This window comes from Sphaeramia orbicularis, chromosome 1 (assembly GCF_902148855.1).
Source record: "Sphaeramia orbicularis chromosome 1, fSphaOr1.1, whole genome shotgun sequence".
Taxonomy (NCBI): Eukaryota; Metazoa; Chordata; class Actinopteri; order Kurtiformes; family Apogonidae; genus Sphaeramia; species Sphaeramia orbicularis.
Window position 1 is genome coordinate 21,971,178 of NC_043957.1, and position 22,217 is coordinate 21,993,394.

Below are 22,217 nucleotides of genomic sequence, written 5' to 3' on the forward strand. Positions count from 1 at the left end.
AGGCTGCCATTGGACCATGATGGACTGGTTTGTCCGCCCGCTGGCCACAATGTTCTTTGGAGGAGCGCTGGGTGCCTCCTCCCTCAGCATCAACCTGACACATTAGAAAACGAAACAAGAGTTGAATTTCATGCCGTATTCCTCATGTCCTACATCATTCGTATGGATTGCTTTAGGGTTTGATCAAGCGGTAACACGTGGACACATCTGGTGTTCAACAGTCTCTGTCATGTAAGCAGAGTAACTTGTATGCATGTATTGTACGTATTTGAGTAGGTATTTATGAGCACTTTAACATTATGTTTAACAAAATTTGGGGAGATAAAATTTTTAGGTGAAAAATGTCAAATTGCTGCTTGGAAACGCATGGACTTGACATCAATTTTTTAAGCTTTACACAAACATTCATGCGGTTCTCGACAGAAATTGATATCAAATAGGATAAAACCTTTTAGATATTAAGTTCAACTATGCTGAAAATACATTTTGGAGTAAAATATTGAAAAGTCTCTGTTTTACTGACATGAGAATGTGGTAACATGTGGTCAGGTTGCCACAGTAACACGTGGACGACTCTTTACCATTGTATGCATCACCCAAAATGTTGACTTATTTTTTAAAACATCAAACCAGATATAATCACAATGTTTTATTTAATTTATTTAATACTAACACATGGACAGGGCCTTTTAAGCAACTCACAAATATTCAAACTCATGAATATCAATAATATTCACAAAATAATGAAAATCTTATACTTGAAACTTAACATTCATTTATATAATCAACAGATTGAATAAATTTTCAAATTTTTTAGACATAATTTTAGCATGAAATTTGAGCTATATTTTTATGTCTGAGGCATGGCTATGGTAAAATAAAAAAAATAAATAAATTAAAAATAAATAAATAAATAAAGTAAAATCAGTAAGATTGGTTGTAACTTTTTTTCTTCAAGTGGTATTTTAAAAAGTATAACAGTTCCATAAAATAGAGATCCTAAGCTAAAAATGAGCCCACTGGATAAATGATGTGTGCGAATTTACTTTTTCATGTTGATATTCACTTTCGCCTGATCAGATCCTTAAACAGAAACATTTTTCTTCTCCTCTTGCTCCTCCTTCTTCCTGTTTTGGGGATCGGGGTGTCAACAAACAAATTATCACGTTTGTCACTGTAGACGCTTGGGACAAAGCTACAACTTGTTTATGGAGAATCATGTCACATCTTAAGCAGCGTTAATGCATTCTCGTTGAATTCTGTGCTCATCTCACTCATTCCTTGTTCTTCTTGGCATCATTTCATTACATACATTTGTGTTTCACCTTGTAGTATAGTGTTCATTTATTTAACAAACTGCCGCTGCCCTTGATGGGAACATTTAACGCATCGCTTCCAGAACAACAGAGGATTGCTCCTGGGAACAATCAACGTGACATCGAGTGTTTAAAACAATGAATATAAAAGTAGTTATGAACTCTGTATAAGTTGAATTACTATTTGGTTTCATTCACCAGGAGCACAAAACAAGTTTTTCTTTGTTTGTTTTTTTGCTGCCTCTATGTCATGCATTTGTGTTTATATGCTACTTGATTTGCCTAATTTTTCTTGAGATCTCCCTATTTATGCTGTATGTTGTAGAAATCTGCGCAGTTTTTATTTCAACCAATCCCCCCAATAGTCCAGATATATAGTGTGTTTGCAATAGATAGTTAAATGACTCTTAGTAGGAAATGAGCAAAGTGTCCATCTTTGAGTTTCCACTGAGGCAGTATGATCCCTCTCGGACCTCTTACCCTCTATCTGTCTGTCCAAACCCTTTTTCAATCATTCCTTTGACACTTTGATCTCCACCTTTTTTTTCACTCCCCCATCTGCAAACTTTCACCTTTTATCCACCATCCGCTTTGACCTCAATTATTTCATCCATCTATCTTCTACTCATCTGCTTCCCTGCTCTTCTTGTCTGTAACGCTCCTCCCTACCCCCGAAACTCCCAACTTAACCCGTGATTAAAGCCGCCCCAGACCTTCTCGTGGACAGTACAGTAGGCAGGCTGAGCTGGTCGGCCTCTGGCTTTACTGTAAGCAGCTCAGCTACCGTAATCAGAGCCATATGGGCGCACACACACATATAAATACAGCAAACGAATTTCTCCCAGCTTAAGACAGACTGCTACATCCGATGGTCTTTTCCCTTCCGTGGATTATGTCTGCAGATTTACATTACCTTCTCCCTTCCAACCCCCCCTCTTGTCCCTGTGTGCTCCATATCTCCACCAATGATTCTCTGTAAGCTTCTGAGCCACTAGCTAGTTACCATGGCTCTGTGTATTTGTGTGCCTAACTCTGAATGTGCCTATAAATGTGTGTCGGAATATGTGTGAAAGCTGTTAGGTAGAGAGTTGAACAGGCAGATATACAGCACAGGCCAGTGGTTTTACAGCTGTGCTTTACTTCCATTAGGTTAGACACTGTCAGACAGCACCAGGTGCTGCAGGCGTGCACACAAACACACACATTCATCCACATATACATAAGCTAATGGGCCTTGTGTGAATGAGATGGGCATTAGTGTAGCCGTCTGGAAATGGGGTATATATAATCCTCAACTATGCCACTGCTTCTGACTGAAATTGATGATGCACATTAATGCACAAACTTATACTACACAAACACCCACACACCCATATAGCACTGTGGCCATTCACTAGTTGACTATAAAACACACACACACAAACACACACAAGCACAATGACACACTTCTCCCCAACAGCAGAAAGTCGCCGTCAATAGCTTTAATTCCCCCCAACCATTTACGAGTGAATATTTCATCCACTGGGTTCAACGTAAGGACATCAAATCCACATAGGGCATCTTAAATATATAACCCCCAACCCACTCAAAAAAAATCTACTTCACAACCGCCCATGCACCCACATGCATATGTACTGAAACCAAACAAAACACAGCCTGCAATGGTGCTTGAACACAGTGTGACACACTTCTACTGTCCCTCGTTACAAAAGAAAAGAGGACGTGTTCTGCCGGATATGTTGATGTTTCTGGTGTGTGTCTGGAAGTGGTGAGATGGTGATAGAGCAGCCGTGTGTTTTTAAGCCTCCAAGAGCGGGAATTAATGTACTTTTTTATCTGTGCTGTTCTCCACAGTTAATGCCCACTAGCTTTCTGATGAAATCCGTGCACACAGCGACTATTACACCTAATGATGTTATGAGAATGTTAGGTGTGCTCCGACTTGAGCAGGCTTGTAAAATTTAGATGTGGAAGGTGAAGAAAAAGCTTCAGACACAAATGCACAGAGGGCAACAAAAATTAAAATGTCAATCGACTGTATATAACACAAATGATCATATTTGGACAAGAGGTTGGTGTTTGGGAAGTGCAAAGGGTTTAACACAGTGTTTTTCAACCTTGGGGTTGGGACCCCATGTGGGGTCACTTGGAATTCAAATGGGGTCACCTGGAATTTCTAGTAACTAATAAAAATAAAAAACTTACTAATAACAAATATATGGTGAGTTGACAGAGCCAATCACAAACATAAAAGACATGACAAACTCTGAAGCTGAAACTGAAGGTACTGTTTATCTTTCAAATGTTCATTGTGGTCGGTTTCAGATGCTGCAGCTCTTTCATAATTCATAGTTTGAGTTCTTGTTTGTTCAGTATTAATTGTCAGCCTTGTAAATCTAAGCTGGACTGACTGTACATATCCTGACCAAGGAAAATAAAATTCTCACTTTGTGCAGTAATCTACACCTGGCTTTTCTGCCTCCGTCCATAATAATATACATTATATAGCCTAAATATCATCTAAAATTAACATTTATTTGAAACATAGTCTGGCAAACTATTACATGATCAAAAAAATGTATTTTAGAAAAAAAAAAGGCTCCGTCTTGATTGTCTGGGGTCGCCAGAAATTTGTGATGTTAAAATAGGGTCACAAGCCAAAAAAGGTTGGGAACCACTGGTTTAAGATGAAATAAGAATATTGTTATTGTAACATCAACTATATAGCATTGTATTGTTATGGCTTTAGCTAACGTAGCAGTAGGATGTTACAGTAACAGGCATGGTTTTGTAATTAGTTTAGCTTATTCTTGGCTTAATCCTGTGAGTTTTGTTACTGTAACTTTACAATTATAACTACAGAAGAGCGATCTCACAGGAAAAAAATCTGTTTAACAAATGAAGTCAAACTCAGCAGGCATATGAGCTGTCAATCTAAGCCCACACAGCCGGCATCAAAGCCTTTTATTAGACCTTATTAACGGAGCAACAATTTACAAAAGGACCACCAGTACACTCATTAGAGGATCCAAATAAAGCAAGTGAGACATGAACGACTCCTGCAAAAAATGATAGACTGTATTTTTTTAAGAGCAGTCACTGCGTGACACTAAGATACTTATAGCTTCAATTTCAAGCTGTAGTTGTCGCCCTTTCAGTGTGACATGTTAAAGAGACTGCTGGGGAATATGAGACCCTCTGTGCATATTCTCCCTATGAATTAAAGCCAACTGAGTAACACATGTTCCAGTGTCTGCATGCTATAGGTCCTATAAAATCTGCACTCGTCCTGTAAAAATGCAAATGACTCTATCAGTATTTTCAGTAATGTAATACTAATGTGCTCACATTACACGACTCAGTCAGTGTCATTTTTAATGCACTGAAACGCTGTTTTAGAATTTCTAGGTAAAAATAAAAAACAGTCATCACCATCTATACATGCAAAACAAGAAGAGGAAGCATTTAATCAAACAAATGATTTTTACAATACTACAGACCATAATATAATAGTTCTTTCAAGGCTGTTGGACAGCAAATAATAAGAGTGAATTCACAATAAAACTGGCAGTTCCAGCAATTCATATTCAATCTGTGTCTCTGCATGTGAACGTTAGTGTGTGTTGGGAGAACATTGACACCCTGCGTCATAGCTGGAAGTCCATTAGTTTATTGGTTTGACTAATTTAAGTCTGATTAGAGCTTTCACAAGCAATGAGTAAACAGTGGATGAAAGTGCCAGTTACAGCTGATTACCTCTGTGTTGATGGAAATAAACAAACAATTTTACAGGAAAAAATGTCTCAGTGTTTTTAAAGTTTGTTCCTTGTGGAAACTTGTCATGAAAACTAACTACTTTATCTACATTTACATAATAAAATAAGTAATACATTGTTTTGTTTTAAACTAGTCAATTAGTAAAACATATTTTCTTTGAATGTTAACTCCTGCTATTTCAACTGTCTATACCAGGGGTGTCAAATGCCCCATTTCCACTACATGGTATCAGCTCGACTCGACTCGACCCGGCCTTTTTTACGTTTCCATTACGAAAAAGGACCTGGAATCTGGTACCCGGTACTATTTTTTTGGTATCGCCTCTGCCGAGGTTCCAGGACTGGGGACCAGACACTAAAACGTGACGTGTAAACACTGCAGACCACTGATTGGTCAGACAATTTTCTCTGTGGCCCGCCGTTTTACAAAAAACAGATGCGGAAGTGGACAGTAAATATAGCAGTACATTAATTCACATGATAACAGCCCAAAACTACATCATGGTCAGTCGAGGAGATTCAGTCTTTGGTGGCCAATGTAAAAATTCAGACGAGACAACATGCAATGAGCGAGTTTATCAGCGACTCTCTGAACAGACGACACGGAAGTAACGCGCCGCATCACTATGACAACCAGGTAGTGTAAAGTCAGTAGAATCTTGTAATGGAAACGGTCTCCAGGAATACTGAGTCGAGCCGAGCCAAGTCGAGCTGGTTCCACGAAGTGGAAACGCGGCAAAACTCATTTTAGTTCAGGGGCCACATTAAGCCAAATTTGATCCGAAGACCTGTGAAATAATAACATAATAATATATAATAATGTCAACTCCAAACTTTCCTCTACCGTTTAGAATGAAATAAGTAAAATTATGTGATGAAAATGTTTACATCTACCAATTATCCTTTAAAACAATGTAAATAACATGAACAAACAGAAATTTCTTAAGAAGCAAAGTGTAATTTAACAATATTATGTCTCAGTTTATCATTTACACATGTAAATTACAACTTACAGATCACAGTGGCTCTACAAATATACAAAACATTTAATAACAGGCACAATATTGGTAAACTTGCACTTCAGACATTTCAAAATGTTCATATTTGTCCAGGATATTCATGTTTTTTGAGAAATGATAGTTTGTTTTATTGTAACTACAGTGAAATGACCTGAAAATTTGGAGTTGTGTGTATTTATAGGTTATTATGATGGTATTTTACTGATTTGACCCACTTGAGATTACATTGGTCTGTATGTGGAACCTGAACTAAAATGATTAATATCTTCAAAGTAATTTTTGCATTTCACAAATTTATCCCATGGGCCAGACTGGACCGTTTGGTGGGCTGAATTTGGTTCCTGGGCCGCATGTTTGAGACCTCTGATCTATACCAGTGATGTACTGTAAAGTGTAAATTTCATCATCCAGCTGTTCATACTGTTCATACTTCATGTTGCATTTTGACATGTGATTTTGCACTTCAGTGTGTAAATGCCCTTTTGCACTTTTACTCCCAGTAGAAATGGAAATAAAGGCAGCCTTGATATTGTGGAGGTTAATTAAAATAGCTGTAATGAATAGTGGAAAATGTAACATCATTATTACAAAATGCCTTTTTAAAATCAAGTCCTTTTCATTAAATGTGTCCCTGTTGCATTAACACATGACTGGGGGCTCAAGGTAGGGGTCTGAAATGAGCTCTTTCTTAAATGTAAGTCCAATTTCCTTCAGAATGTAATTACGTATGCCATGTTTGGTAAGGTAAAAAATGTTCTGAAAATCACCTTGTCCTTCTATATTCTATTCCAATTTTAATATATATGGAGTCATTACCAAAGCCAGAAGACACTCTTTTACATGTTCAAGTCTGTTTTATTTAATTTTGTTCAGTTCTGATAGTCAGTCACACATTGTTTTGGGTGGTATTCTATTTTGCCTTTCAGAGCTCAGTTCTACTTTAGAGATGACCCAGTGTTTTCTGCAGCCACTCAACACGGAAACATGACCAAAGTGTACAGGACAAATCTGTAAATCATCTTATAAAGCTTATAAAACATCATCTTACATGAGCTTACACTCACATATTTACAAGTAGGAATATGTATCTCTCTGCTGGAATAAAATTGACAGTTAGAAAATATATTAAAGACAGATGCTTTAAAGTTCAGCTGATGCTCAGAGAAAGCCATGTCTGCATAATCTGCATCTCCTCTGGTAATGCCTCCGATCTAAAAACGATAATGGTGTGAACATAGTAGGTCATGAATGAGTAAGTGTGAGCCTGTGACACTCCAGATGGTATAATTTCACTCTTCAAGGGATTTCGGGTATTTAATGTTAATATTTTTCAGCTTTGATCACATTCATTCCTATACACTCAGTGAATGTCCACATCTGCTCTTTTTGTTTTATCTCAATACAGTTTTTTGCACAAGGGTGGGAAATATATACGCAATGTACTGTAGCACACTGGGGCCAAGAGTCAGTATTTGAGACTGACATTAACTTAATCACCTCCTAAGGGCAATTCATTTGGGTTTTGGCTCAAATTAAATGAATCAGAATAAAACAAGTGATTGTTGTATTAATTACAGAATGGTCATAGTCATAAGAAAAGATTGTAAGACAAGTCAAAGCAGTTCAGTTCAGTTCAGTTCAAGAGTTTGGTCTACCTTCCATAGACTCCGTGGTACAATGTGATGGAGGATATTCTGTAATGTTCAGTGCTATACTGTAGTTTATCTGCTGTAGCTGCTTCTCTTTTTTGGTAGTCTATGGTGAAGAGGATGATCTGATCTTCAACTTTTCCATATATACTAATTTTACAATGTTAAAATAATTCACAAAACAACTGCACGGCTTTTTGTGCATAACAGGTGCAAATGGATCAAAATTAATTCAAAAAGCAGCTGCAAAGGGTGGAATTCATCACAAATTGTGCTTCCAAGTGCCTGTGTCATTGTTGCTGTAAATAAGGGGATATTCATATATTCTGTGTAAAATCTGCCCCGTTATTTGCAAACGAGCAGCAGTCTGATGATTTCTACCATTTTCATTATGGACCCACCTTGGACTGAAATGTGGAGAAACACCTGGAACACTAGAAACTCATGCAGAACAAGGACAGAGTGTACCTTATGGGCAAAACTTTATGGGCGTGCTTGCACCAACATATCATTGGTGAGTGCACACTAGGGCTGCAGCTAAAGATGATTTGAATAATTGATTAATCTGTAAATTATTTTAATAACTAATCAATTCATCAGATAAACACATAAGACTCAATTCTCAAAGAGTGGTTTTAACCCAAAGCAATTTAGGCTGCAGACAAGTCACTAATGATTACATCACCGCAATGGCTTCGGGTTTAGTTAGTGAGCACTAGCCCAATACCTAGACTTGTTATGACTAGAGACTAGCAAGATATAGTCTTCAACCAGCTCCGGTTCTAGGCTATCAAACTAGCGTTGTACTGTATGTGTTAGTTCCAGTCAACAGTAGGTAACATTAGTCCGGTGGTAACTGATAAACGGAGATGGATGAAAATGTATTAATTATGACCATAGCGTCTAATTACCTAGTGGGCTAAAGTAATCACAATACATAGGCTATCTTAAGCTAATGTTTGCATTATGGTCGCAGTGGCCACAGCAGACCCGTTTGTCCGAAACATACTGCGCCGTGGGATTTTGGCCATTTTTTCTCCATATTCAAGTTTTGTTACATAAACGGCGCACTATGTTTCAGCCAAACGGGGCTCCTCGGTATCCGAAACCTCAGCCATGATGCGCTGTATTTTCCTCTGTTACACCGTCACAGCGTGTGGGCATGCCTCAATACTAACATGCTCAAAACCCATTGCTGAATTCGTTGCCAACTCTTTTAAGAATCAATTTGGATCGATTTAATGGATTTGTTGTTGCAGCACTAGTGTGTACTTCAAATTCTGTTGAGTCTTTTAAAAAGCAGCTGAAGAGCTTGTTGTTCAGACAGGCTTTTAATCAGGTGTGGGTTCTATGACAATTTGTTTTTATGCGTGTGTATGTAGCTGTGTGTCTTTGTCTATGTATCCAACCTCTGATTTTACTTTAAAGCACTTTGTGAATTCTTTCTGTGAAAAGTGCTATATAAATAAACTTTACTTACTTAGTGTCAGTACCTGTTTAAATAAATGCAAAAACTGTGGTGAACTGCTGGTATAAGTGCCGTGCAATTCCCCATGCAATTAGCAGGTGCAATCTATTCTTTGTGGATCTTACCCATACTTTTGTTCTTGTTTTTACGATTTACTTTCCTACTGATGCATTGTTTATTGTATATTCTATGTGTTCTATATGTTTTACTGCTCTTTGCTGCTGTAACACATTTCCCCTGTGTGGAACTAATAAAGGACGATCTTTATCTTATTATCTGGTCTTATTCAGTGACCATCTCTCCCCACAGCTACCAGTGAGTTTAGTTTCTGTTTCCATCAGTTTGTTTAGCGTCACCTGCATAAAAGCAGAATACAAACATTCACTCACCAACACTAACTGGTCACATGTGGAACATCCTACCACAGACGTCTAAGGATGTGAGCCTGCTGAGAGAAAACACTCGACTCTGTCATTTAATCTGCATTAAAACATGCAGGCGTGACACGGTCCTCTCTTTAAATTCATCCCATAAAAGGCTCGTCTTAGTCGGAGTCCTCTGTGGAATAGTGTCAGACCTAAGGCACCCCCTCCAGGGATGAGCTTAAAGCAACATGGGATGACTTAGGTCTGTCTCTATCAGAAGAAACTCAGTATCTACACTTAACCCATAAAGACCCAAACACCCACCGGTGACCAAAAGCATCTACTGGTATAAAATGTTAAATAACTGTTCGACTACTTCTATCAATACACATAAATAATTGGTGTAAAATGCAGTTTATCATCTTTTCATAACCCATTTGGACATTCAGAGGTTTCATTGTTACCGTGGAAACATTGTCATCTTTTACAAACTTGATTCACCAGTAAAGCCCACGGAGTTGGATCAATGACAGTGGATAGGAACACTCCTATTTATGCTCAGTTACTGATATGTTTAGCTGATAAAGTTAGTTTTTCACTGTTTTATTTAATTTTGATATAATAACCCTGAATTTAATCTGAGCTTTTATGAACATACAGTTGTAGAAAAAAATTATTAGACCACCTCTTGTTTTCTTCAGTTTCTTGTTCATTTTAATGCCTGGTACAACTAAAGGTACATTTGTTTGGACAAATATAATGATAACAACAAAAATAGCTCATAAGAGTTTAATTTCAGAGCTGATATCTATCCATTTTCCATGGTTTTCTTGATAATAACCAAAAATCACTGAAGTTCTTACATCAATAGCTATGGCACTGTACTGACAAAAACAGTGCTTTTAGGCATTCCATGTTTTCTTTTCCGTTTGTTTTAGTCACACGATACACAGGAGTTAGTACTTCATTGCATAACAATTGTTTTTGATGACTTTTGATAGTCTAATAATTTTTTCCGCGACTGTACATAATCAGTAAATTAAATATAGAAAAATACCTGATTTTCACGGAAAAAACAGAAAATACAGAGGATAATATTATACTAATTGGTGATAAATCATTTAAGAAACATTAAATATAAAGAAAATTTCATTTGGGAACTGACACACAAGTCGCACTGGGTCTTCATGGGTTAAACTTGTCATCTCAATGTCTGTGTGCACAGTTGAATCAGCTCAAAGTAGAATGTGAGGCACAAATCTCTAAAGATAATACCTTGCAGGCATCCAGAGGTTACCACCATCTGTAAAAAATGCTAAACTAGTAAACCTTCCCCCCCCCCCATTCATATGTACTATCTTGTCCCAGACGACCTCAGATGTAAAATGTCAAACTGGAACCAAATCCCCTGGTTGCTCTCTTTGCTCAATAAAGAGATTATGATTGAAACATGCTGTACACTAAACACATTCCCCTGGGAGTCGGACTCAACACAGTCACTACTTGTTGGAACGATGACACATGGTGTGTGTTAATGATGGAAAAAAAAAAACAAAGACTGTGCACTTGTTTTCTACCTGCTTTCATCTAAGTTCTATGAAACTGACACCAAAACGCAGTGAATAAATACTATTATTTTAAAATGCGCCCTGCTTTTTGTCTTTTTAAGGGTATTTTTTTTTGTTTTTCAGCTACACAGACAACATGATATATCTTAATGAATTGCCCTGAAATGCTACCATCGTTATTCTGGACCACGTATCCTCATAGTATCATATCAAAAAGGGAAGAAAGAACAAAGTGGAGTAAAGAGAAAAAGGAATGACTTATGAATTAATGTTGTTATGATAAAGATCCTCCTCAGGACAAGAACAAAAAGGGGAGAGTGCAGCAGCAGCTGGAGGTTGAAACTTTAATAAGGGCTTTTTGTCATGAATATTACAAGCATCTTCTCCGCTCTTTGTTACATTCACTCACTCTGTCCACATTACTGCATTTTGTCATCCTTCTCATTTGGACCTCTGAGCCTTTACAGGACATTTTCCACTGCCCTGCACTCCCCGTGGGTTCGGTGTGATCCATGCAGAGGCATCAATACACGTTCATGTCTTATCCAGGCAAACACACAGCAGAATAATAAAAACAAAACAAAACAATGTGGGTGTGGATGAGGGTGAAGAAAAAGATGTATCCATCTGTTGTGATACAGTGGCCGCTGATGACTTGTCTGACTGCCAGTGTTTCATTTAGGGAGCACCGGTCCTTTCTATCCTCTAGTGCATCACAGAGCCCACTTTGGACGGTGCACCCGGTGACAGAATGGCTGTTGTGCACAAACAATAGACTGGTGAATGCAGAGGAAGAGCAGAGGATGAGGATGGAGAGGAATATTCACAGACAATAGGTGGAGGAAAAATGATGAAATTAGGTCTGGTGGATCTGGCCAAAAGATCATTTAATGATCTTTTGAGGTAAAAAAAAAAAAAAATCGATCCATGATCTGAATCCCAATCCTCTTGTACAATACAGGGACGTTTCAACCAAACTGAGTTTTACTGTGGTTTTCTCTGGCTTCTGGAGGCTTGGTGCTGTTGGAGCTCACACAAAAAATTTTGGACCGAAAAAATATGATACTCCCTAAAGAACAAAGTAGGCATATTTTATTCAACATGGCAACTGTTCATTGACTATTATATTAAAAATAACCCATCATAAATAGGTAAAAAAAAAACAAAAAAAACAAAGAGCATATGAAATCATCTGTGTGTGTGTGTTGTTTTTCTCCTGTTGTTACTTTGTTTTTTCTTGTTTGGTTTGGTGCATATGTTATGTGTGTGTATTTATTTATTCACTCATCTTCCATTACCCCTTTCGGGAACTTATTGGATATACAGGGTGGGGAAGCAAAATTTACAATGAACATTTAGTTGTTTTTTCTCAGCAGGCACTACGTCAATTGTTTTGAAACCAAACATATATTGATGTCATAATCATACCTAACGCTATTATCCATACCTTTTCAGAAACTTTTGCCCATATGAGTAATCAGGAAAGCAAACATAGAAGAGTGTGTGATTTGCTGAATGCACTCGTCACACCAAAGGAGATTTCAAAAATAGTTGGAGTGTCCATAAAGACTGTTTATAATGGAAAGAAGAGAATGACTATGAGCAAAACTATTACAAGAAAGTCTGGAAGATACTATTAAAGAAGAATGGGAGAAGTTGTCACCCGAATATTTGAGGAACACTTGTGCAAGTTTCAGGAAGTGTGTGAAGGCAGTTATTGAGAAAGAAGGAGGACACATGGAATAAAAACATTTTCTATTATGTCAATTTTCTTGTGGCAAATAAATTCTCATGACATTCAATAAACTAATTGGTCATACACTGTCTTTCAATCTCTGCCTCAAAATATTGTAAATTTTGCTTCCCCACCCTATACATATGCATCTCATTGTACCTTGTTTGAAATGTACTTGTATTTGCCCCCCCCCCCCCCCCCAATAAATAAATAAACAAACAATCAAATAAATAAATTAAAAATAATAAAAATTTTTGACCAAAATTACTAAAATATTTTGACAATATGTAGGAATGAAGGAAGTTTTTCCTCGCCACTGTCACCAGTCACAAGTGTTGGCTCCTGAAGGATTCTGTTGGGTTTCTGTAAATTGGCTTGAGAGTCTGGTTTTGACCGGCTCGATATGTAAAGTGTCATGAGATAACTTTTGTCATAATTTGGCACTATATAAACACAATTTGCTTGATCGATTGATTGATAGATGAAGTCAACACATCCCCCTTTTTGTGTGCATAAAGCTGCAGTTTTTCTTTGAATTACCTAGACTGTGTCCGACTAGTTTACTCCATCTGACTGATGCATCAACACTGATATCACACTAGTGTAACTCTAAAGCATCTCTGGAAATGAGATTCTCTGCACGCTGAAGTTCTACGGTATTTCTACATCATTTTTTCAACACTGGCAAAACAACATGCTAAACAAAGTCTGCAAGTTAATGTAGTGTGAAAGCATTCACTTTAGTGCAGACAGAAGCAAAAGTATCACTAAAAACACTGACATCAACTCACAATCGACCTGTACTCGTAACAATAATGCTACAAACCCACAACACTGATTGTTAATAATCCTAACATGAGTTGCTGTTAACCCATAAAGACCCAGTGCTACTTTTATAATACATATATAACATTTCTTAAGTGATTTGTCACCATTTATTATAAAATAATCCTCTGTATTTTGTATTTTTCCAGTAAAAATCTGGTATTTTTCAATATTTAATTCACTAATCATGAAAATGTTCATAAAAGCTCAGATAAAAGTTGATGGTTATTATATCAAAAACAGAGAAAGCTGAAGGAAAATGGACACTTTGATCAAAATCTCTCATTTAACTGAACATAAACCCAGCGTGTCCATCCACTGTCACTGATCTAACTCCATGGATTTTACTGGTGAATCAGTGCTGTAGAAGATGATGGTGTTTCCACGGTAACTACAGAGCCTCTGACTGTCCAAATGAGTCATATCTGATGACCATGAAAAGACGACAAACGGCATTTAACACCAATTATTGACGTGTATTGATAGGATTAGTGGATCAACAGGTGTTAAACAGTTTAGATCAGCAGATGGTTGTGATCGCTGGTGGATGTTTGGGTTTTTATGGGTTAATATAACTTAAAGTGGAATTTGCCATGCACAGATAAGAGCATTTCCCAGCCTGTACTTTTTCAGTTTTAGTTGAGTAAAGTAGTTGAATCAGGACATCTACTTTTCCTGATCTTTTTTTCCGTAAGCACTTGTACCTCTAAGAATGTCTGCCACTTCTTCTGAAAGCAGACTAATGTGAGGTGTGTAAGAATGTGTAATGGCAACGTTCACAGCTGGTGTTGTTGCTGAGTCCATTTGGCAGATCTACAACTGGCATCATCTTCTGGTCAGCCTCCTCAGCCAAACAAAACCATGTTTGAGTGTGTGTGTTTGGAACACATGGCCACATCTGTTGCATTGTATTCAGTGTGAGAGTGTGTGTTAAGAGGGCTACCACGCCTCCTCCAACCCATGCTCAGCCTTTGCAGATCCATCAGGGCTAAGGCTAAATAATTACCCCCTTGCATATTTTCTCCACGGATAAATACAGGAGCAAATGAACACACAAATAAAACATATGCACAGCCATCTTTTTGCTTTTCAAACTAAATCATTCGCCTTCGTAGAGACCCGTAAACAGACATGCAGAACAGTTAATTTCATTTTTGCTGCTTGGTTCACCATGTGCAGCAGAAGCACCCTGGCAGAGACACACATTCACAGACTGTAGACATCCACCGCATTGAATGAAATGAAAATAAATTGCTCATTCTGCAGGAAATGGGCTCTAAACAAAAATGGCTGCTTCCTTCATCCTTCCCTTGTTAGAATCATCCCGTTTCATCCTCATTCACAATCCCATGTCCATATGTATGCTCTAGGCAACATACGCACCCACAGTTAGCTACAAATTAAAGTGTGTGGGTGCATACCCTATGCCTTTTGACTGCAGAAAGGTTCCAGTTTGTTCATACGCACTTTTTGTTAAGGAAGGGTGGCCAAGTCTATTACACAGGGATGAAACAGGGGGAAAAAAAAACTCTATTTCACAGAAATCACAGCATGTTCTACATTAAAAATTGGTTTCATGCTTTTTGGAAAACATCTGTGAAATAGTCATATGGGCTCACAAGAAGTATTGTGAAGTGTATGTTTAATAAAGCTGGTAACGGGACCGTGTAGTGAGTGCATGGGGTGGAAAATATGAAGGCGTGGGAGGGGTGTGTGTGCAACCCAACCATCCAGGGAAAAACACATAACTGTCCCACTCACTGTATCACTGAAAAAATAACTCAGTCAGTTTAGATAAGAGAATAATATGCATGTAAAGCAGTTATGCTAATTACAAAGGGGTTTTCCTAGGTTTTGGGGGCCTTAGGTTGAGGTTTCTAGAGGGATTTGATGTTATTCATTTTCACGCGATAAAAATAAAACACACCCATGTTGAAGATTTCATTCCGCTCAAACATCAGCAGAAAAAAGACAAATAAGCTCATTGATGTGGAAGTGCAACATCTTCAAGTAATGTTTTACATTTTGGTGTGTAATAAATAACAGCAAGCACAAAATAAGATGAGGACAAGGAATAATCTATGGGTCTGAACTGTGATTAAACACGACCATTAAAAAGAGCAAATGTGGTAAGAGGACATTCACTGCAGTTTTCCCTTTTGTGGTGTGGTGTGAAAAACACTTGTGTGCTGCAATAATGGACAGAAAACCTTTCTATAAACACACAGCCATTTGTTTTTAAGTAAAACACTGTGTCTTGGTTTACAGTGTGAATGTGGCATATCAGTTTGCCTTTATATGTTACAGACATGATATTAATTTACATAAATAAAATGATGATAAAGAAAGGGAGGATGCCTTTTCTTCTCAGTTCCCCTTGGTAGACCTCACCTGTGTAGAATAGTAATAATACATCTGGACAGAGTTTGGCATGACACATGACAAATGGAGGAGGATAATGTTTTACAGTTTAATAAAACATCACACCTCCATCACATGTGTCATATCTGTTTGACTTATATATCAACATACCTACACCTGAGTTATATCTTCTCTCAAATACCATATATATCTACCCGCAACTGAAATCACTATAACTTGCTGACTTTTTTTGGCAAATTTTGACAGTTTGATTGTTTTAAACAGTGGTACTTAGATCTTTGACCTAATAACTCATATACATCAAAAATGTGAGCCAGTAAAACTCTGCTTCCTTTAACACATGGTTGGAAACACATGTTCAGTATTAATGTATGTGCTGTGCTTAAAAGCTACTGAAATTATGTCAAATTTGTACTTGAGTAGAATACTATACATTCCGCTAGTGCTCACAACTGCCAACTGTATCTATTGCCGCGTTTCCACTACGTGGTACCGACTCGACTCAACTCAGCCTTTTTGCGTTTTCATTACATAAAAGAACCTGGAATCTGGTACCCAGTACTATTTTTTTTAGTACTGGGTGAAGAGATGCTAAAATGTGACATGTAAACACTGCAGCTCACTGATTGGTCAGAGAGTTGTCTCTGCGTCACTGCATCATCAACCCACGACCTGCTATTTTTGAAAAAACAGATTCAGAGTTGACAGTAAACATACCAGTAGGATAATCCATGACTACACTGTGGTCGGTCGTGGAGGTTTAGACATTTCTGTCCTTGGTGGCTGATGAAAAGATTCAGCCTGAGCTTAACGGGTCAACACGAAACGAGTGAGTTTATCAGCAACGCTCTGAATAGACGTCACAGAAGTTGCGTGCAGTGTCGCTACGATGACCAGATACTCTTAAGTCAGTAGTATCCTGTAATGGAAATGGTCTCCTGGAGTAGTATCTGCTACCCGAGTCGAGTTGAATTGAGTCAAGCCGGTTCCACATAGTGAAAATACGGTATATGATAGACATTAAATTAAAAATGTGGCTTTTCAAAATAAAATATTCCTTATTGTTATTTCTGTTATTTGCTAAAATTGCATTTCTTTTGTATAATAGGATACATTTCTTCTTTTTTTTTGTCTTGGTTTGTTTCGGACATTTACTTTGTTGGTGTTTGTATTGTGTTTTTTCTATGTCTGAAATAAACACTGACTCATTCATTCACCCTATTTACATAGTAGTACTAAGGAATTTCTCTCCTTTGGTGTCATTTTCAAACGTCTCTTGATAATTTATTGAATTTATTTAATACTTACTGTGTCCCCAGCAGATAAATTAAATATCTGTTCCTGAGTCAGCGTGTCTGATATATGAATGAATAAATGCGTCTGTTTTCCTTTGTCGCTCTTACCTCTGTGTCTCAGCGCTGTACTGACCCCTGCCCACTTGATTGACAGCGCAGAGTCTGAACTGATAGGTCCTGGCAGGTGTGAGCCCGCCCACCGACACCTTGGTCACTGTTGGCTCAACCTCCGACAGGTAGACCTTCCAGGGAGAGTCTAGACAGAAGACACAAAGATTAGAAGCTGATGGTATCTGGATGAGGCAGGACAAACCGAGACACGGGGACACTCAGGGCTCATAAATCACAGAGAGAGAGAGAGAGAAGGGGGGGACAGATAAAAGAGGGAAGGGGGGAGAGTAGACGGCAACGAGGGCAGAAAGCTTCAAAGAAGTATCGTCAAGTGATGAAGTTACAAAGGACCGAAAAAGAAAGTAAGTTTGGGAAAAAGAGGGGAGTGAATAAAGAAGTGCATATGCTGCAGTGGACTGTTGCCAGATTGTTTCCGGCTTATCTCTGAGTCTTTCTCCTAAAGACTCCACAGACAGATGCAGCATTATCTAAACAGATATGTGGAACTGTGTTTAAATTAGCAGCATAATATGAGTCCCATAATAAACGGGCAAACTGCCAATGTAACCGTAGAGCATCAGTTTACTTGACACATGCAGTGTTGCTTGTTAAACATGAGGATGACAGGTGTCAGACTTTAAAAACAAAACTGTGACAGGTTGTTGGATGCAGGAGTTTAACGGAAAGATACTAGTGAGCTGCATTACAGATTCTATATTATTTGTGCAGTTACATCCTGCTACATGCACCAAAACCATACACTCTGAACCTGTACAACAAACAATCTTATTTAGCTTCATTTGAATTTTCTAAAAGTCAAAATACCACTGTATAAGAACTCAAAAAGCCATTTCCTAAAAATACAAAAATAAAACCTGAATTGAAAGATCAGCATAACCTGGACCTTAGGCCACGTTGACTTGAATGATTCAGTCTGATCAAACATCCATTTATTTCCTACAGTGAAAAAATCATCTAAACTATTATATTGTCTGTGCTCCCATTCAGCACAAACATTTTTTGACTATTTTTCTTACTCATAACAGCTTGAGCTTTTGTACATTTGTTGAGCAATATGTTTTCAAATTGAATTTTGGGGCATTTTGAGCCCAAATAAATCTGTTTTTACAGATACAGTTGGAATGATACAGAAAAGGCTGAGGATGGAGGGAGAGGAGGACAAACAGCAACTACTGAAACCGTCAAGAATTTATTTTGTTTCTTTTTATTTCTTGTTACCAAAAAAAACAAACAAACCAACAAATAAATTTGTTTGTGTCCATCTGATGTAGCCACACCTTTTGAGACACACAAACAAAAAAAGATTTTTCTGGAAATACTTGATGATAATATGTCAGATTGTGTAAAAATTTTTGTGTGTCTGAAAACTTTTTTTCCCACTATTTTTACCAGAGTGGAGCTATGTTTGGCTGAGATCTTAACATTGTTCCAAACTTGATTCATTCAGTACAACCAATAATCAAAGACAATTGCAAACAAAGAAATCAAGTGGTGCCAGGCACAACAAACCCCACCCCTCACACATATTTCGCCCATTATAAGTAAATGGGAAGATTTTTAAAAATTCATAAAAAATTTTTAAATTTAACCTACTGTTCCCAAATACAATGAGATCTATTCTGGGTCACTGGCAGTCTATTAACCCAATTTGGTATGAATTCAACCAATAGTTTTGCTGTTACAGACATTTGAAATTTTGCTCATTATAAGTAAATGGTGGGAAAAAAAAGGTTAAAAAATTCATAAATCACTATCATTACCTCAGCCCTGTTGGAGGTTGTGTGGTGAGCAGGATGTGGGTCATGTGCATGTTTCTGGTAGTGTACAAAATGATCCCAATATTGGAATAATATCAGCGAAGAATATGGAAAAATATTGGGATACGAACTACCAAGGACATGTTCTGTGCTATATTTGGATCATTTAACAGAAAAAGATATACCAAGTAAGGATAAATATGTGACCACCCCACCACCACCCTAAATAATTGGAGAGACATTGTGGAAGAAATTCACAACATGGAGAGACTTCTATCATAAGACTACAGCAAGCAACATGTGAAGATCAATGGAAAAAATGGACAATATGCAAGAAGACAACTGAAACTATGTTCTAAATGTTTGTGTTGTAAAATTTAAAAAATGAAACAATAAAATATAAGTAAAAAAAAAAATCATAAAAAATTTTAACTTTGACCTAAATTTCCCAAAATGTAATGACATCTATTCTGGGTCACTGGCAATCTATAAACCAAATGTGGTCTGAATTCAACCAATAGTATTGATGCTATAGTGTTAACAATCAAACAATCAATCAAACAAACAAATGCGAACCAAAAACAATACCTGTTGCCTCCCCTTCGGGGGCCGGGGTAATAAATCTAAATAACAACCTAACACTAAAAACAGCTAATTCCTCAAAATTAAAATACAGATGCAGAACTACTTGTGGAACTGAAATCCAAACCCAACCTAGAAGACAAAAGCCAAAAAGAAAAAAATAATGAAAAATTTCAGAGCTATAGTAAATCTAATAGGCTCATTCTCTCTTAAATGCAGTCTTACATGCAAATGAATACAAACACACACAAAAAGAACACAGAGCAGGTAATCAATTCCCACTGTGTGGACTCTGTGGTCTCCTCTGTAATCAAGCAGACGTTTAAGCACTCTGTTTCTCCTTTTTTCCTCTGTCTCTTTTCATTTCTATCCCTCACTGCGTTCTCTCTTGTCCCTCTCACAATAACACCTTTCAATCATTGCTTAGATATGTTAAAACGGTTGCAACAGAAAACCCCTGGTCACATTGTCTGCCATCTCTTTAGAACTTCTCAGAATGGAGATTACTTGCACTAGTTCTAGTTGATGTCAAACTCAGTTAGCGTCAGGTCAGCTCTGTGGATCATGTGCCAAGTGCTTGGCTCTGCATGTAAGGCTCACCAGCCCATCCATCCTGTTCGCCCTCAGCAGGATGTGTGCAACCATCTCCCCTCAGTCTGTTTCTCCTGTCATTCTACTCCTCTAACCCGCTCCCTCTCTATTTCTCATTTGACAGAGAGCCAGCCTGCTGTTAAAACATCTGTGGTCAAGAGAGGGAGACAGACAGCGAATGGAAGAGAGATGATAATAGAGGGCGGGAGAATAAGAGCTTATTTATAGGGAACCTGGATGTACATTTACGCAGCGACACCATTCTCCATATGTCTGCCTCATGGAAATGAGCGGGTGTCAGTGTCTCATAGAAAGCAAGTGAACAGCTGTTTACTGCTCTGGGGCGGCAAAGTATCCCCATGAACACACACACACACACACACACACACACACACACACACAAACAAACACAAATACGTACTGTTCTCAGAAAGCTCCAGCAGGTAGTACAGAAGAGGGGAGTTCCCGTCGAAAGGCCGCAGCCAGGACAGCAGCACGGAGCGGGAGTCCGAGTCATTGAGGTGAGCCGTCAGGGAGCGAGGGGAATGTGGCAGCTCACTGGACACAAGAACAAATACACAACTTAAACAAGACAGAACTCACAACAATAGAAGAGTTTCAAAACTGGGGGGGCGCAAAACTGGCCCAATAGAGGGTCCCATATTTATTTATCCAATTTATCCCATTTGATACATTTGTGAAATGTGAACATTACTGTAAATATTGACAATCATGGATGTAAAAATCATTTTAGTTGAGGGGCGACGTATAGACCAATGTCATCTTAAATGGGTCGGACCAGTAAAACACTATCATAATAACCTATAAATAATAAGCTACAGAAGCATTAACCTTTTTTAGTTTATAATGTTCCCATTAAAAACTGGAAAAACTCTTGGGCACAATTATTTGCTAAAAGTCTGTGTAACATAATTAAACAAGTCACTTGTGGTTTTGTATGATTGTGTTTTTTGTCATCTTCCTTTGCAAATGATGGGCAGCTTTTTTTTTTTCTTTTTTTTTTAACCCACCTCTACATTGTGACTTTCCAGGTCTGACTGAAAGCAGCCAATGACATGAGCAGCCCTCTAAAAGAAACAGTTTGTAAAAAATCAGCCATAGTGTCTGAGCTCAAAGTGACACCTGCACAATGCTGCTTTAGTCCAACCAGGCACCAAACACCGACTCTATTATCAAAGTGGCTGAGAGGAAACGCAGGAAAATCACACACTTCAAAATCTGGAAACATGAGGGTTTTTTTTGTCTTTTTACATGATTAATTTAAACAATTTGATTGATTTAAACAATTATGGCTTAAATCAAAATAATTTCTAGTCGATTTTCAGTTCATTTAGAGTTTCAGCTCCACAAAACAGCTTGTGTTCGACAAAGCTGGATCATGAGTATGGTGGAACCTCTTCAGATACAGATACCCATGGACCAATCACAGCCAGCGTCAGAAGTTCAGCTCTGACATCATAACACCAGTTAGACGCCTATATATGAGTCTGAGCACAGGTAAACAGAAAAGGGTTAAGCTCAGTTTGGAATTTGCAGCGGGATGTTTCTGGTGCTTTTGCTCCATCTTCTTTGACCCATGGGATTGGGAGTAGAGCTGTCACGAATCTCTTTAGAGGTCTAGACGGTTTAAAACACAGCAGCACATTAGAAATGCACTTTGGCCATAAACCATTTATAAACTAATAGTGGTATCTTAAAATGTAATTTTTTTGACATGCAAAAAGCCAGTGCTAAGA

The 22,217-nt window shown here is 37.9% G+C and overlaps 1 protein-coding gene across 2 annotated transcripts in view; it reads right to left on the reverse strand.

The window, feature by feature from the left end:
* Positions 1 to 22,217, reverse strand: part of LOC115421076 (protein sidekick-1) — a 504,319-nt gene that overhangs the window by 133,931 nt on the left and 348,171 nt on the right. For both annotated transcript variants that reach the window (XM_030136788.1, XM_030136797.1), the window contains 3 exons: positions 20,882 to 21,018; positions 17,507 to 17,654; positions 1 to 94 (listed from right to left, as the gene is read on the reverse strand). The exon at positions 1 to 94 is cut by the window's left edge and continues 47 nt beyond it. In XM_030136788.1, the coding sequence (XP_029992648.1) occupies positions 1 to 94; positions 17,507 to 17,654; positions 20,882 to 21,018 (379 nt within the window). The remainder of the gene's footprint in view (positions 95 to 17,506; positions 17,655 to 20,881; positions 21,019 to 22,217) is intronic.